We start from the raw sequence: 13,577 nt of genomic DNA, 5'->3' as shown, positions 1-13,577 counted from the left end.
TTCAACTAGTACCACCAACTTTTGTTCTCATCATTGTAAATTCCAGATTATCAAACTCCGTGTCAGAAAAATGATTTTAAAAGAAAACATGACAGTAGCAGGTGGCAAGCAGGGGGAGAAAAGAACTTATCTCAAGAACTCTGAAACGCAATCCTCTTTTATCTACATTAACTATGACACCTGCCATGGGTGTGAGTGGAAGAAATACCCACTCCACATTCTTCTGCACTGAACAGACTAGCTAGCTTCCACACCACCAGAAAAATGAGGGGCACCACTCTGGAGGAGCCTTTAGCTTACTCAGGACGACTGTTACTTGGGTACTCCTGAGGATGGATGCACTGGGTGCCAGACAAAATTTGACTCTCAAAAACCAAATATCTTCCGTGATATTTACAAATAAGTGAAATTCACAACTCACGGAAATACTGGCAATTCCAACGCACACTTCCAATGACCCAAACAGACCAACCACTCAATACCGTATGTAATCTACGTAGCATGTGACCCATTTTCCTAGAAGACTCACATGCCTAGTCCTCCTGCCACCTGTGTTTAGAATCACACCTTAGGGGGAAATGGCCTGTATTCAAATTATAAAGCGCTCCTACCTCATAAGACATACTTTTGACGCTTTTTTTAAAAATTAATTATTGGTCCTGACTCCCCTTTTACCACTTTACTAAATGGATCATGAGTTAATAAAAACATAGCTTTGGCGCATTTAAGTGCCATGACATGTAAAAAGGTTTTCATGCGAGCTGGTCAATTTTTTTAGAAAAATAGACTTTTTAGAGCACTTTTCAGGTTCAGAACAGCAAAACTGAGTAGAAGGTACAGAGCTCTCCCACATACCCCTTCCTCCAAAGCCTTTTCCAGTTGGTCCATTTTTTTAAAAAAAGCAAAACATGTTCTTTCTGGAAAGAAACCAGGACAGCTTAGAAAAAGTAATTTCCGAATTCCAACCCCAAATGTAAAGCACCACTGTTGTCTGCGTCTTCCCTGACGCAACTGAAAAGTAGTTGAATACTTACCATATAGCATCCAACAAGGAAAGCAGCATTGGCTTGTTTTCTCTGATCAGGGCCAGTAAAATGAATAATTTTCTTCCTCATCATTGTAATGGACTGCATAAAGATAAACAGCTGTTAGTGTTTGCTTTTAATTTCAAGTTCTCTAAAACTTAATGATTTTGTGATTAAACTTTGTGATTAAAATAAATTCCAAATCTCACAATGGCCAAGTATTCATACTAGCAAGACTTTTTCTTTAAACATTAGCTTTGATACCCTGAAGTACCATGTACCTCCCCAGAAAAGGTATATTTTTGGAGTAAAATGAATGCACCATTAAAGAGTAGGAGATGAGATACCTGAAACTAAGATAATACTGTAAATCAACTATACTTCAATTTTTAAGAAAAAAAAGTAGGAGAGGAGACAGGAACAGATATATGCTCCAAGTATATATCTCTGGAAGAATATATAAAAAGTTGGAAAAGGTTAAGAGAGATCTTTTCTTTCCTTTTCCTACTGTCTGAAAATCTATTCCCAAAACCTTTAAATCAAAATAAAAGGGTACAGAAATGGGCAAAGGTAATTCATTCTGTAAGAAATCAGGACAGTGAATGGGGTAGGGAGGGATGGGGTGAAGAGGAAGATACAGAGATAACCCACGAGTGTCAGTGGGTCCTTCTGCAGTGTTGCTGGGGTGCTAATAATGTTCTCTTCCTGACCCCATGATCAAGATGATTACCCATGCCTATTCAGTTTGTGAAAATTCATTGAGCTGTATACTCATCATCTGTAAGTATTTCTGTATGTACATTCGCTTCCATAAAAAGTCAAAAACAAAAAGGATATGGAATTTAAAAACCAAAGGAACACACTGTTAGTACTTCCTCACCTGAACTTCACTAACGTGAGCAGAAATGGATTCAAGTAAGGGTCAGGAACAGGATACATTCAGCTGAATAAGCAAGGTGCCTCTTAGCTTCTGTGAGTCACTGTTCCAGTGATAAATATGTACCTATTTTCCTCTATTGTTCACGTAGGGTAAGAGATTCAAGTTGATAAGAACCCAACCAGCCTTCAAGCAGCACAAACACAGGAGACTCAGTGCCAATTCTCAGCACACGTTTATCACTATTAATTGAACAGGAATCAAGGCTTTGATCAGACGAGATGGTCAACACCCTGCAAGGTGTTCTAGTAAACAATTATTTAATTCTTAAAAAAGGACTACCATATTCTCAGTTGATCAAGTATGTTAAAAAAAAATCTTTCAATATTAAAGCAAGTGAACACAAGTGGGGGAAAGGAAGTTATTTTTAGCTGCCTGGTCCTGCATGAACCAAAAGACCTGCCATTAGTAACTGGAAAAGGGGAGCAGGGGGAACATAAATACCCAAGGCCATAAATGCTTACATTCCTGTTCAAGGGAGGAATAAAGTCCAGAAAGAAGAGTCTCCATCTCTGTATAAATCTCTAGTGACTACAAACACAATACAGAATGAAAAAGCAATGCTACAGCTTCCATTTTACATATAAATTCTACATAGTAACTTATCAGACAGGTGTTTCTAATATTTATGATGTGGAATTTTACATTTGATGCTCAAAGAAAAAAATCTGCCTTACCCACATACTTTAAATATAATTTTTAATTAAAAATAAATTTTATTTCTTTGTACTAGTCCTAGTAAGTAATCAACTGAATAAACTTGTTTTGAAAAAGCACCTGCCCCAATCAATACAATCCCTATCAAAATACCAATGGCATTTTTCACAGAACTAGAACAGATAATTTAAATTTTGTATGGAAACACAAAAGACCCCGAATGGCCAAAATAATCTTGAGAAAGAAGGACAGAGATGGAGGAATCGTGTTCCCTGACTTCAGACTATACTACAAAGCTTCAGTAATCAAAACAGTATGGTGCTGCCACAAAGAGACACATAGATCAACTGAATAGGATAGAGAGTCCAGAAATAAACCCATGCACTTACGATCAATCTACAACAAAGGAAGCAAGAATATACAATGGAGAAAAGACAGTCTCTTCAATAAGTGGTGCTGGGAAAACTGGACGGTTACATGTAAAAGAGTGAAGTTAGAATATTCTCTAACACCACATCCAAAAATAAACTCAAAATGGATTAAAGACCTAAATATAAGACCAGATACTGTAAAACTCCTGGAGGAAAACATAAGCAAAATACTCTTTGACACAAATCACAGCAATATTTTTTCGGATCCATCTCCTAAAGTTAAAGGAAATAAAAGCAAAAATAAACAAATGGAATGTAATTTAATTTAAAAGCTTTTGCACGACAAAGGATACCATCAACAAACAAAAAAAAACAACCTACTGAATGGGAGAAAATATTTGCAAATGATATGATTGATAAAGGATTAATATCCAACATATATAAACAGCTCGTACAACTCAACATCAAAAAAAAATTTTTTTTTAATGAGCAGAACTGAATAGACATTTTTCCAAAGAGGAAATGCAAATGACCAATAGGCACATAAAAAAATGCTCAACATCACTAATAATCAAGGAAATGCAAATCAAAACCACAATGAAATATATCACCTCACACCTGTCAAAATGGCCATCATCAAAAAGAACAAATAACAAATGTTGGCAAGGATGTGGAAAAAAGGGAATCATTCATTCTACACTGTTGGTGGGAATGCAGTTTGGTGCAGCTACTGTGAAAAGCAGTATGGAGGTTTCTCAAAAAAACTAAAATTAGAACTAGCATACCATACAACCCAGCAATTCCACTCCTGGGCATATATCCAAAATAGCCAAAATGCTAATTGGAAAAGATACATGCACCTGAATGTTCATAGCAGTATTATTTACAAAAGCCAAGATATGGAAGCAACCTAAGTGTCCATCAACAGACTAATGGATAAAGAAGATGTGGTATATATACAATGGAATACTACTCAGCCATAAAAAAGAATGAAATCTTGCCATTTGCAACAACGTGATGGACTTGAAGGGTATTAAGCTAAGTGAAATAAGTCAGACAAGAAAGACAAATACAAAGATATCACTTATATATGGCACCTAAAAAAATAAACTAAGTGAATATAACAACAAAGAAACAGACTCACAGATAAAGAGAACAAAATAGTGGTTACCAGTGGGGAGGGAGGGATGGGCAATATAGCAGTGGGAGAGTGGGAGGCGCAAACTACTGGGTATAAGACTGGCTCCAGGATGTATTGTACAATGTGGGGAATACAGCCAACATTTCGAAATAACTGTAAATGGAAAGTAACCTTGAAAATTTTTATTAAATATTTTTAATTAAAAAAAAAAGCACCTGCCACCATATCCAGTGTTTCTACTTGAGAATTTACAGTGACTAATTTGGAACTGCTAGTAGTACGTATACACTTCTTACTGTACATGACCAAAAATTCAAAGTTTTTCTTTAAATAAATGAGTATGGTCTAAGTTCAAACTAATAGTAACACACTTTTACAACTCAGTGATACGGTCTTAAAGATAAGCTGTTTGCCCTTATTTCCCTGCTCCTTAATCATATGTGGGAAGTGAAGAGCCACAAGTTAGTAAAATTTCATGGGAGGCTCAAGATATAATGAGATAAAGATGAACCGACTTCTCTTTATTAGTTTGCTGACACTCCCTATCACAGTGAAGGCAGAAAGAATAATGATCAAAGGAAGGAAAGATTTTCTTATGAGGTTCAGTTCCAGTAGGTCAAACGATAAGAGGTTCACTTTAATGTTTTTGTTTTGTTTTTTAGGAGAGAGGTAATTAGGTTTATTTATTTATTTTTAAGGGAGGTACTGGGGATTGAACCCAGGACCCCGTGCATGCTAAGCACGCACTCTGCCACTGAGCTATACCTTCCCACCAAGGTTAACTTTATTAACCATTTTCACTTTGACTTTTCAAATAGCTGAGCATCGCTAATCCAAACCAGAACCAAATGATCCACACTTAATCCATTCAATCAAAACGCTGGAAAACAGATACATTATGACTTTAAAAGCCATAAACCATGGGTATGTCCCGAATATCACGGCAGTGAAGAAGCATGACATTTCCTTTTTAAAAACAGAGGGATCCCCCCTCCCCTCAAGATCAGGCTAATAATGATTTACTTAAGTCAAGTCTTCAGTAAAAAATATTTTACCTTTAATTTCTTATTTATCTTGCAGCAATATCTGTAAACCATTGCTAGATTCAGTGGTCCAAAATCTGCGTAGAAGCTTTAAAAACGAAAAACAAAAATGTGTATGTACATTCTAGAGGCTCTGAATATAAATGCCTGTTTGTAGCTACAAGGTCAAATTAAAGTAAGAAAGCATACACCAAATTATTATAGGTCATACAACTTAAAGGTACTGCCTTACTAATGGAAGAAATACTCTGATTAAAAAATTGACTATTAAAATGCATGACAAGTGCTATAACACTTAAATCTAACCTCAAACAATATATGAAAATACCTTCTGAATTTTTTTTTTAAAAACCCTCTTTTTCCACACATATTTTTTCCACTGGCAGAAACATGTCTTAAGAACTTGTTTGCATAAACAGTTAGCCTGCTCTGAGGTTTAGCAAGAATGGTAGCTGGTTAGTACACTAGTTTATACCTCATTATACTGTAAACTATTAGAATTCCAAATGTAAATTGTTCAATTTAGGGAGGTTCTTTCATTTTAATGTTTTCCCTAAGGATCTATTTTATTACCAAGGGTTAAAGAAAAAAGCATCCTGCAGTTATCAATCAAAAGATCTGCAATTTTCCAATGTTATAAACATACCTTTAGATTCTTCAAAATAAAAAAAAGTTACTAACAATCTTTTAAAAAACAATACTTACTTTTCATATTCAAGTTCATTATCTATGCTGAAATAATGTACATTTGATGAACTCTTTGGTCTGCTGTAGAGAATGGCAAAACAAAGGCGATCTGAAATGGAAAAATTGCAATGTTCCTTCCTTCACATGATCAAAAACGTTTCATATATGCAACTCTTTCCAAATAAAGTCAAACTTTTTTTTTTCCATGCATGTTTCAGATGGTAAGGGTGCCAATGGATAACTTCGAAATGTTCCGTCTACTCTGATGGGTAATAATAAATAATCAACTTTTTAAAAGGAGCAATTGCCTTTAATATATGTTTCAATAGCAATAAACGATATGGCCTGATTTCTTAAGGAACCTCCCATCACAAAGTGTCAGTTCCCCTGGACAAAAGTCATTTCAGCAAATGGCAAGCATGCATTTGATGGCTAGGCCATCAACCTGGATGACTTCCGCTGTTTCGCTCTGTTTTTAAGATATCCTAAGAAGTCATTTCAGCAAGAAACTGTATTTTAAGTAAAGAGAAGACACTTTCAAATTTCAAAATACGGCTACAGGACACAACAAAGCAAACAATATGTTTATCCAACTATTCTTAGGAATCACTACTTTTGAAGTGACTTTTACAATCAGACAGGTTACCATTACAGCAGAAGCAATGAGTTTTCTGGACGGTGAGTATGAAATGTACTTGTGTTGCACAAATAAATGTAGTTAGGTTGCTGTGAAGTTTAGCAAGAATGGTAGCGAAGTAGTAAAGCTTGGAGGCTCCACCCTCCCTCCCCCGCCCCGCCCCACCCCAAAAAGGGTTGCCAAAAATCCCTCATCCGCAATACCTAGTAGAGCTAGTTGAATACCTGCATTCAAATTGTGGTAAAACCAAGTACAGCCCTTAAAATAGCAAGAAAAAAAAAAGGGCGTCAGCTGGCATCCCTTCCCCAGATGGCAATTTCAACAATTTCTGTCTGCAATTCAACTCACACAATTGCTGTCTTTATTCCCCTGTAAACTCCTCAACTAGAATGTCTTGCAACCACAAACACTCCAGCGGATGACGGGGCTTACTCCTTTGCAACCGCAAATGACCCTTGATCCCTGTGCACAGGGAGCTTGGATTTTGCTCCCTGAAGTGGAGAGCCTACCAGCCAAGGGGTAAGGACACAAGGATCCCAACTACACACATCAGTGCGGATTCCGCCCGGGGGGCTAGGAGTCCTAGGAGGCCACCCACGCTCATGAGACAGCATCGATCCTGGCCCTGAAGTTTAAAGGCACCCCTTGGCCAGCACCGGGGGCCTCCCTGACCCCGGGCACTGCCTGAGGCCCTCTGAGTAGGGGGTGTTGCGGGGGCGCCCGGGCCAGGCGAGCCCCGCGCCCTCCGCACTCACCTTTGATCACCTCGGCCACCAGAGGGGTCCCTGCGCCCTCCCGGCTCATGACTCCACAGCATCTGGAAGGCGGGGCGCAGGGCAGCGCCGGGTGGCCAGGGAGCAACCAGCCACGGAACGAGGAGGGCCGCGACCACACCCCCAAAGTTTCAAAAACAAAAGTTTAAAGGGCCGCGCCCCAGCACTGGGCACGGCGACGCCCCGGGGACGCCCACCCCGGCCCGCCAGCCCCGGAAGTTCAAAACTCCTCAAACGCCCCGAACTGGGCGGCGAGGGAACCACCCCCAGCCGCCCCGGCTGCGCTTCGCCCCGCCTCGGGGACAGGGGGCGGTCGTCTGTGGCGCCAGGCCCCTCTAGCACCGAAACTCCACTCTCAAGAGTGGGAACGCGGGGCAGAGGGTCACAGAGGCAAACACAGGCTCCGAAAGCGATGAAGAGGAGGACTTCTCGGGGGAGGAGGGCTCCGAGGCGGATCTGAGCCGCCGCCGCCGCCGCCGCCGCCAGGGGGCGCTGCAGCGGGGCCGGGCCGAGAGGCGGCGTCCCGGCCCCGGCACAGGCATCCCGGCCCGGGCACAGCCCTGCGCGGCCGGCGCCCAGCCTCCAGGACCCGCGCCGGCCCGGAGCTCCGGCCGCCGTCGGGTGCGGCCGCGCTGGGCGTCGGGCTCGCCTGGCTGCTGGCGTCTCATTTTAAATGGACCTCTTCAAAACTGAACAAAAATGAAAGGTAAGCCTAAAACTGAGGTCATCCATTCCTTAGATTTCGCCTTAGAAAAGTACTGGGATGGTTGAAAAACAAAAATTCCAACACCATACTAAGCAACCATTCAAATATTTTCTAAAACTATGTTCCTATGTTAGTCTCAAGTGAAAAAAAAATACAGTATGTTCCCAATTTTGTTACATACAATGTGGTACTGGGATTACAGGGTTATTTTTATTCCCTTCTATATTCTTCCAAGTTTCCTACAGAAAGGTGTAACTTTAATTATCCGTGAAAAAAATGTACAATGACTCTCCCATAAAACGAACAAGCAATATACAGTAACAGCTATTTCCCCAGAATTGCACTTTATCATCAAAATATACACATTATATATCACAATATATACATTTTCCCCTCAAAAGTAAACCTTCATACCTCCTAACCTTATTCTAAACTTCCAGCAGATTAAAGATTTTCAATGTAACAAAACTATGAATTATTTTTAATGAAGCAAAAATCTAAGTAAGAGAATCTGTTAAATTGGTAAACATTTTTAAATGGTCTTCGCAGCAATAAACTCAAATTCGAGATAAACTGGAAAAATATTTTAAGTCCATCTCAAGAAGATGCCCAACTTCAACAAATGTATCTTACGCGAAATAACAAAAACGTAATTTTAAACTGTGGGGTACTACTTTCCCTTCTGCCTGGCAAAAATCAAAGGAGTTTATAAGGCACTGTGTTGATGAGGCGGGCACTCTTATTGCCTGTAGGTAAGAATATAAATTAGGACAACCTCCGTGAAGGGCAACCACGGGCAAACTTGGCAGAAATTTTCAAGACTGAAAATTAAATACTGGCAAGGTAGCCACGATAAGACTGCTAAAAAGTACAATTTTTAGGTGCATATTTATAACATGTATGTATATGACTGTGGATGAAATCTTGCATATCTCTGGAAGGAGACACACTGGTAGTGGTGAATGCCTTTTTAGGGGGAAACTGGGTGTCTGGAACTTTTTAACTTTTGAATTTTGTAACATACAGTACCCACTCAAATTTATGAAGCTTTTTGAAAGGTGAACTTGCAGGCTAATAATATTTTTCCAAAGCTGACTCGTCATCAAGATATAAAGCATGCAAGAAAGCACAGGATTAAGACAACCTGGAAAATGTCCTTTGCACACATTTAACCAACAGTAACTTCTTGCTACCATCTCTTGAAATCCAATTTCTTTTCACAAACGCAAGTAAAACTGGAAGGAGCAAGATGGAAATGGGGAGGAATTTTCCCTCCAAGTCGAGACCTGAAATATAATTTTATGTTTTATGGGGTGGAGGGGAATCAGTGATTTTTGATGTCCAATTTATCTCTGTACAATATATTCTCAACATTCTATTATTAGAGTCACACTGATGAACTACTACGGAGTCTTAAGTGCTGAGATGAGAGCTATTTATTAGAAACCGAGAGCTAGAGAACAGGTTTCTCGATCACATTTTGCTTAAAGGTTCATGATTCAACTTACCCGCCTGTAAACCCATGTGTCCTCCCTTTAATGTGTTTGTTGTCAAAAAACAGAAAACGGAATTATTGAAGTGGTAAACCTTTCTTGCCTGTATATGCCCATCACATAAAGTCACCACTCCTGCTTCTTTGACTGACATAAGACAGTAGAAGGAAATGCAATCTCATGGTTTTAAAATATTGATAAAAACATTCAAAAATCTACCCTTGTGCCTACGGTTCTGACTTGGCTCTTGGGGCCTCCAGTTTGCTACTTCTTCCTTTAATAAGTATTTGTTAAATAAATGAAAAACATTGTCCCGCCTAACAGCTGTAGCTATCTGGGGCATAATTAATCATGAAACAGAGAGGTATGTTCTAAACCAATTGAGAAATACAGGTAGAAGTCAAGTGGCAATGAGAACACACTGTCACTTTTTAGTACAAATGAACTAGACTGACTTCAAGTCCTGGCAGAGCAACGATAGAAGTAAGTGCACGGCTTCCCTGCAGGATGGGGACGTCTACCCTTGGTGAATGCCCTGTTCATAAAAGTACTGATTAAAAAAAAAAGAAGCATCGCTCCCTAAAGCAATGACAGCTAACAATTATTCAGAATTTAGTGCCAAGTACTGCATTACTGAGCTCATTACCACCCATGAGACAAATACTCCTACTTTCAGTATTTTCCAGGAAAGGAGACCTACTAAAGGGGCAAAGTGACCACCAACCTGAGCAGAGTCACAACACTTGTTGGAAAAGTAGCAGAATGAGGATTTGAACACAGGCTGTCTGGCTGAAGCCTGAGATTTTAAAATTCCTGCCTCAGAGACGTGCCTTAATATAAAGGCAAAAGTTAATTAAAACAATATGATTTTAACACAGCAAGACACAAATATGAACCTAGGCATATATGAAAACTTAGTATATGAGAAAAAAACCTGGTTTTTCAATCAGTCACAAAGATGGCCTAATTCAATAAGGGACAAGTGTCTATATGTATGAAAAGAAAAGGAGGTTCCAATCTATGTATAAAATAAATACCAGATGAAATAAGCTTTTAAAAGCTATCCGCTGACTATAAAAATTATAGCAAATAATTTTATAATTTAAACAGGACTTTTAAGCATGATGCAAAACTCAAGTCATAAAAGGAAAAAAAGAAATCTAGGGGAAAATATATTACAAAGGGTTAATCATCACAACAGACAAAAAGGTAACTACAAAACAATAGAACAACCAATAAAAAATAAAACTCTATAAAGTCAATTCAGAAAAGAAATACAAATAGCCAATAGCATATTAAAAGAAAGTTATTCTTACACATGGCTCAACGTTAAAAAATCCATCATCCTGAATAGATTACGGATAGAGAACCATTTTCAACAGAGAGGACAAACTTTTCAAAAAATGGGATATTCACTGAAATCATCATGTATAAGGTCGCAAGGAAATCACAGCAAATTCAGGACAACAAAGAGCATACACATCATATAATTACCACAAAACAATAAAATTTGAAGTTTATTGATGAAAAGGTAACACCCGCAAAAATCTATCAACTTACGAATGTTTAAAACCCATTTCTAAATAGCTTGCAACAAAAATTAAAGGACAATTCAACACAAATTAAAATTAATCTCAATAAGAAGAATTCACGTTCAAATCTAGGGAATATGGTGAAACAAAATCTGAAGAAAAACATCTGCCTAAAAAAGGTTCCCTTTGTCACAACGCTCACACAAAAAAAAATAAACTCCACCTGGACTAAAGCTGAATGTAACAGTTCTTTCTGGTTCTCTACACTCCACACCATGGTAGGATTGCGCAACCTGACTTTTGAGGATAAATGAGCAGTGGCGAAATGTATCACTTCCAGGCGAGAGAACTCAGCCAGAACTCTTTCCTAACGATCAGCAGCAATCAAGATTATAGCTGAAACAGAACCATTTAAGAAAACTGGCGGTGTTTATAAAAATGAGCATCACACGTCTTTTGACTTAGTAATTCCACTTTTAGGTACACATCCAACAGTAATGCGTTTTTGTTCACGTTCACCGGGAAAAGGTTCAAAAAATGGTTCACAGAATCATTATTGGTTACAGCCAAAAACTGAAAACAAACCAAATGTCCGGAAACAGTGAGGTGAAACCCTCTGATACTTTCTTACAATGGAATATTGTGTAATGGTAAGGATGAATGAATGAACTGTGGCCATGCACATCATGGATGATTCTCACCAACACTGAATGAAAGAAGCCGAACACCAGCACAAAAATAGTATGATTCCATTCATGTAGATTTCAAAGCCAGACAAATCTACAGCAATAAGAATGACAATGGGGTTTATGCTTGAAAGGGGTAGTGCCTAGTCTATACAGAGCACAAGGCTGTGGTTTCTGGAGTATGATGATATTCTGTTTCTCAATCCACATGCTAGTTACTTACCCGTGATAATACAAAGCTGTCTATCAAGCTGTACACTTTGTGCACATTTCTGTGCATGTATGAATTATCAGTACACATATTATAGATACGTGTATATTATAAAATAAATTAAGACTTTGGTTGTTATATTCAATAAAAAGTGGTATGTATGCTCCACCAGCCTTGGTCACAAAAGTAAGATTTATAACAGCTCTTACTTAACCAGAGGTGGACATGAACAAAAAATTCACTTTTACTTTGTTACATTCCCCTAAGATTTGGGGGCTGTCAAAGCAAGCTACAGATTTAACGTGATCCCTATCAAATTATCTATGACATTTTCACAGAACTAGAACAAATAATCCTAAAATTTATACAGAATCACAGAAGACCCAAAATTGCCAAAGCAATACTTAGGGAAAAAAAACAAAGCTGGAGGCATAACCTTTCCCAGACTTCAGACAATACTACAGAGAGCTACACTAATCAAAACAGCATGGCATTGGCACAGAAACAGACAAATGGATCAATGGAACAGAATAGAGAGCCCAGAAATAAACCCACACACCTACGGTCAATTAATCTTCATCAAAGGAGGTAAGAATATACAAATGGAGTAAAGACAGTCTCTTCAGCAAGTGGTGTTGGGAAAACTGGACAGCTGCATGTAAATCAGTGAAGTTAGAACACTCCCTCATACCATAAATAAAAATAAACTCAAAATGGCTTAAAGATTTAAACATTTAAAGACAACAAACATTATAAACCTCTTAGAAGAAAACATAGGCAAAACATTCTCTGACATAAATCATAGCAGTATTTTTCTAGGTCAGTCTCCCAAGGAAATAGAAATAAAAGCAAAAATAAACAAATGAGACCTAATTAAACTTACAAGCTTTTGCACAGCAAAGAAAACCATAAGCAAAACAAAATAACCTATGGAATGGGAGAAAAATATCTGCAGATGATGGGACTGACAAGGGCCTATTATCCAAAGTATATAAACAGCCCATACAACTCAATAACCAAAAAACACAACAACCCAATCAAAAAATGAGCAGAAGGCCTAAACAGACATTTGTCCAATGAAGACATACAGGTAGCCAACAGGCAAATGAAAAAATGCTCAATTATTGCTAATTATCAGAGAAATGCAAATCAAAATTACAATGAGGTATCACCTCACACCAGTCAGAATGGCCATCATTAAAAAAATCCACAAACGAAAAATGCTGGAGAGGGTGTGGAGAAAAGGGAACCCTCCTACACTTTTAGTGGGAATGTAATTTGGTGCAGCCACTACGGAAAACAGTATGGAAATTCCTTTAAAAAGAAAAAAGTAACTTACCATACAATCCAGCAATCCCACTTCCTGGGCATATATCCAGAGAAAATTCCAATTTGAAAGATACACACACCCCAATGTTCACAGCAGCCGCTATTTAAAATAACCCAAGACAGGGAAGCAAACTAAACGTCCATTAGCAGATGACTAGGTTAAAAAGTTGTGGTAAAAATACACAATGGAATACTACTCAACCATAAAAAAGGAAATAATGCCATTTGCAGCAACATGGATGGACCTAGAGATTATCATACTACGTAAAATAAGTCAGACAAAGACAAATATCATATGACACTACTTACATGTGGAATCTAAAAAAATGATACAAATGAACTTATTTAC

The 13,577-nt window shown here is 38.4% G+C and overlaps 1 protein-coding gene across 6 annotated transcripts in view; it reads right to left on the bottom strand.

Moving 5' to 3' along the window:
• CDC14B (cell division cycle 14B) overlaps positions 1–13,577 on the bottom strand; it is a 96,688-nt gene that overhangs the window by 52,576 nt on the left and 30,535 nt on the right. For 4 of the 6 annotated variants that reach the window (XM_031447215.2, XM_064490099.1, XM_064490095.1 and 1 more), the window contains exons 2-4: positions 5,880–5,970; positions 5,187–5,262; positions 1,035–1,127 (exon numbers count right to left, since the gene is read on the bottom strand). In XM_031447215.2, the coding sequence (XP_031303075.2) occupies positions 1,035–1,127; positions 5,187–5,262; positions 5,880–5,970 (260 nt within the window). Of the gene's footprint in view, positions 1–1,034; positions 1,128–5,186; positions 5,263–5,879; positions 5,971–7,253; positions 7,474–13,577 lie in introns of those variants that run through there. The other 2 variants (XM_064490098.1, XM_064490096.1) reach the window with 1 other exon arrangement.

Source organism: Camelus dromedarius, chromosome 10 (genome assembly GCF_036321535.1).
Source record: "Camelus dromedarius isolate mCamDro1 chromosome 10, mCamDro1.pat, whole genome shotgun sequence".
Classification (NCBI taxonomy): Eukaryota; Metazoa; Chordata; class Mammalia; order Artiodactyla; family Camelidae; genus Camelus; species Camelus dromedarius.
Note: the sequence above shows the minus strand (reverse complement) of the source record. Positions and strands in the feature narration are given on the sequence as shown.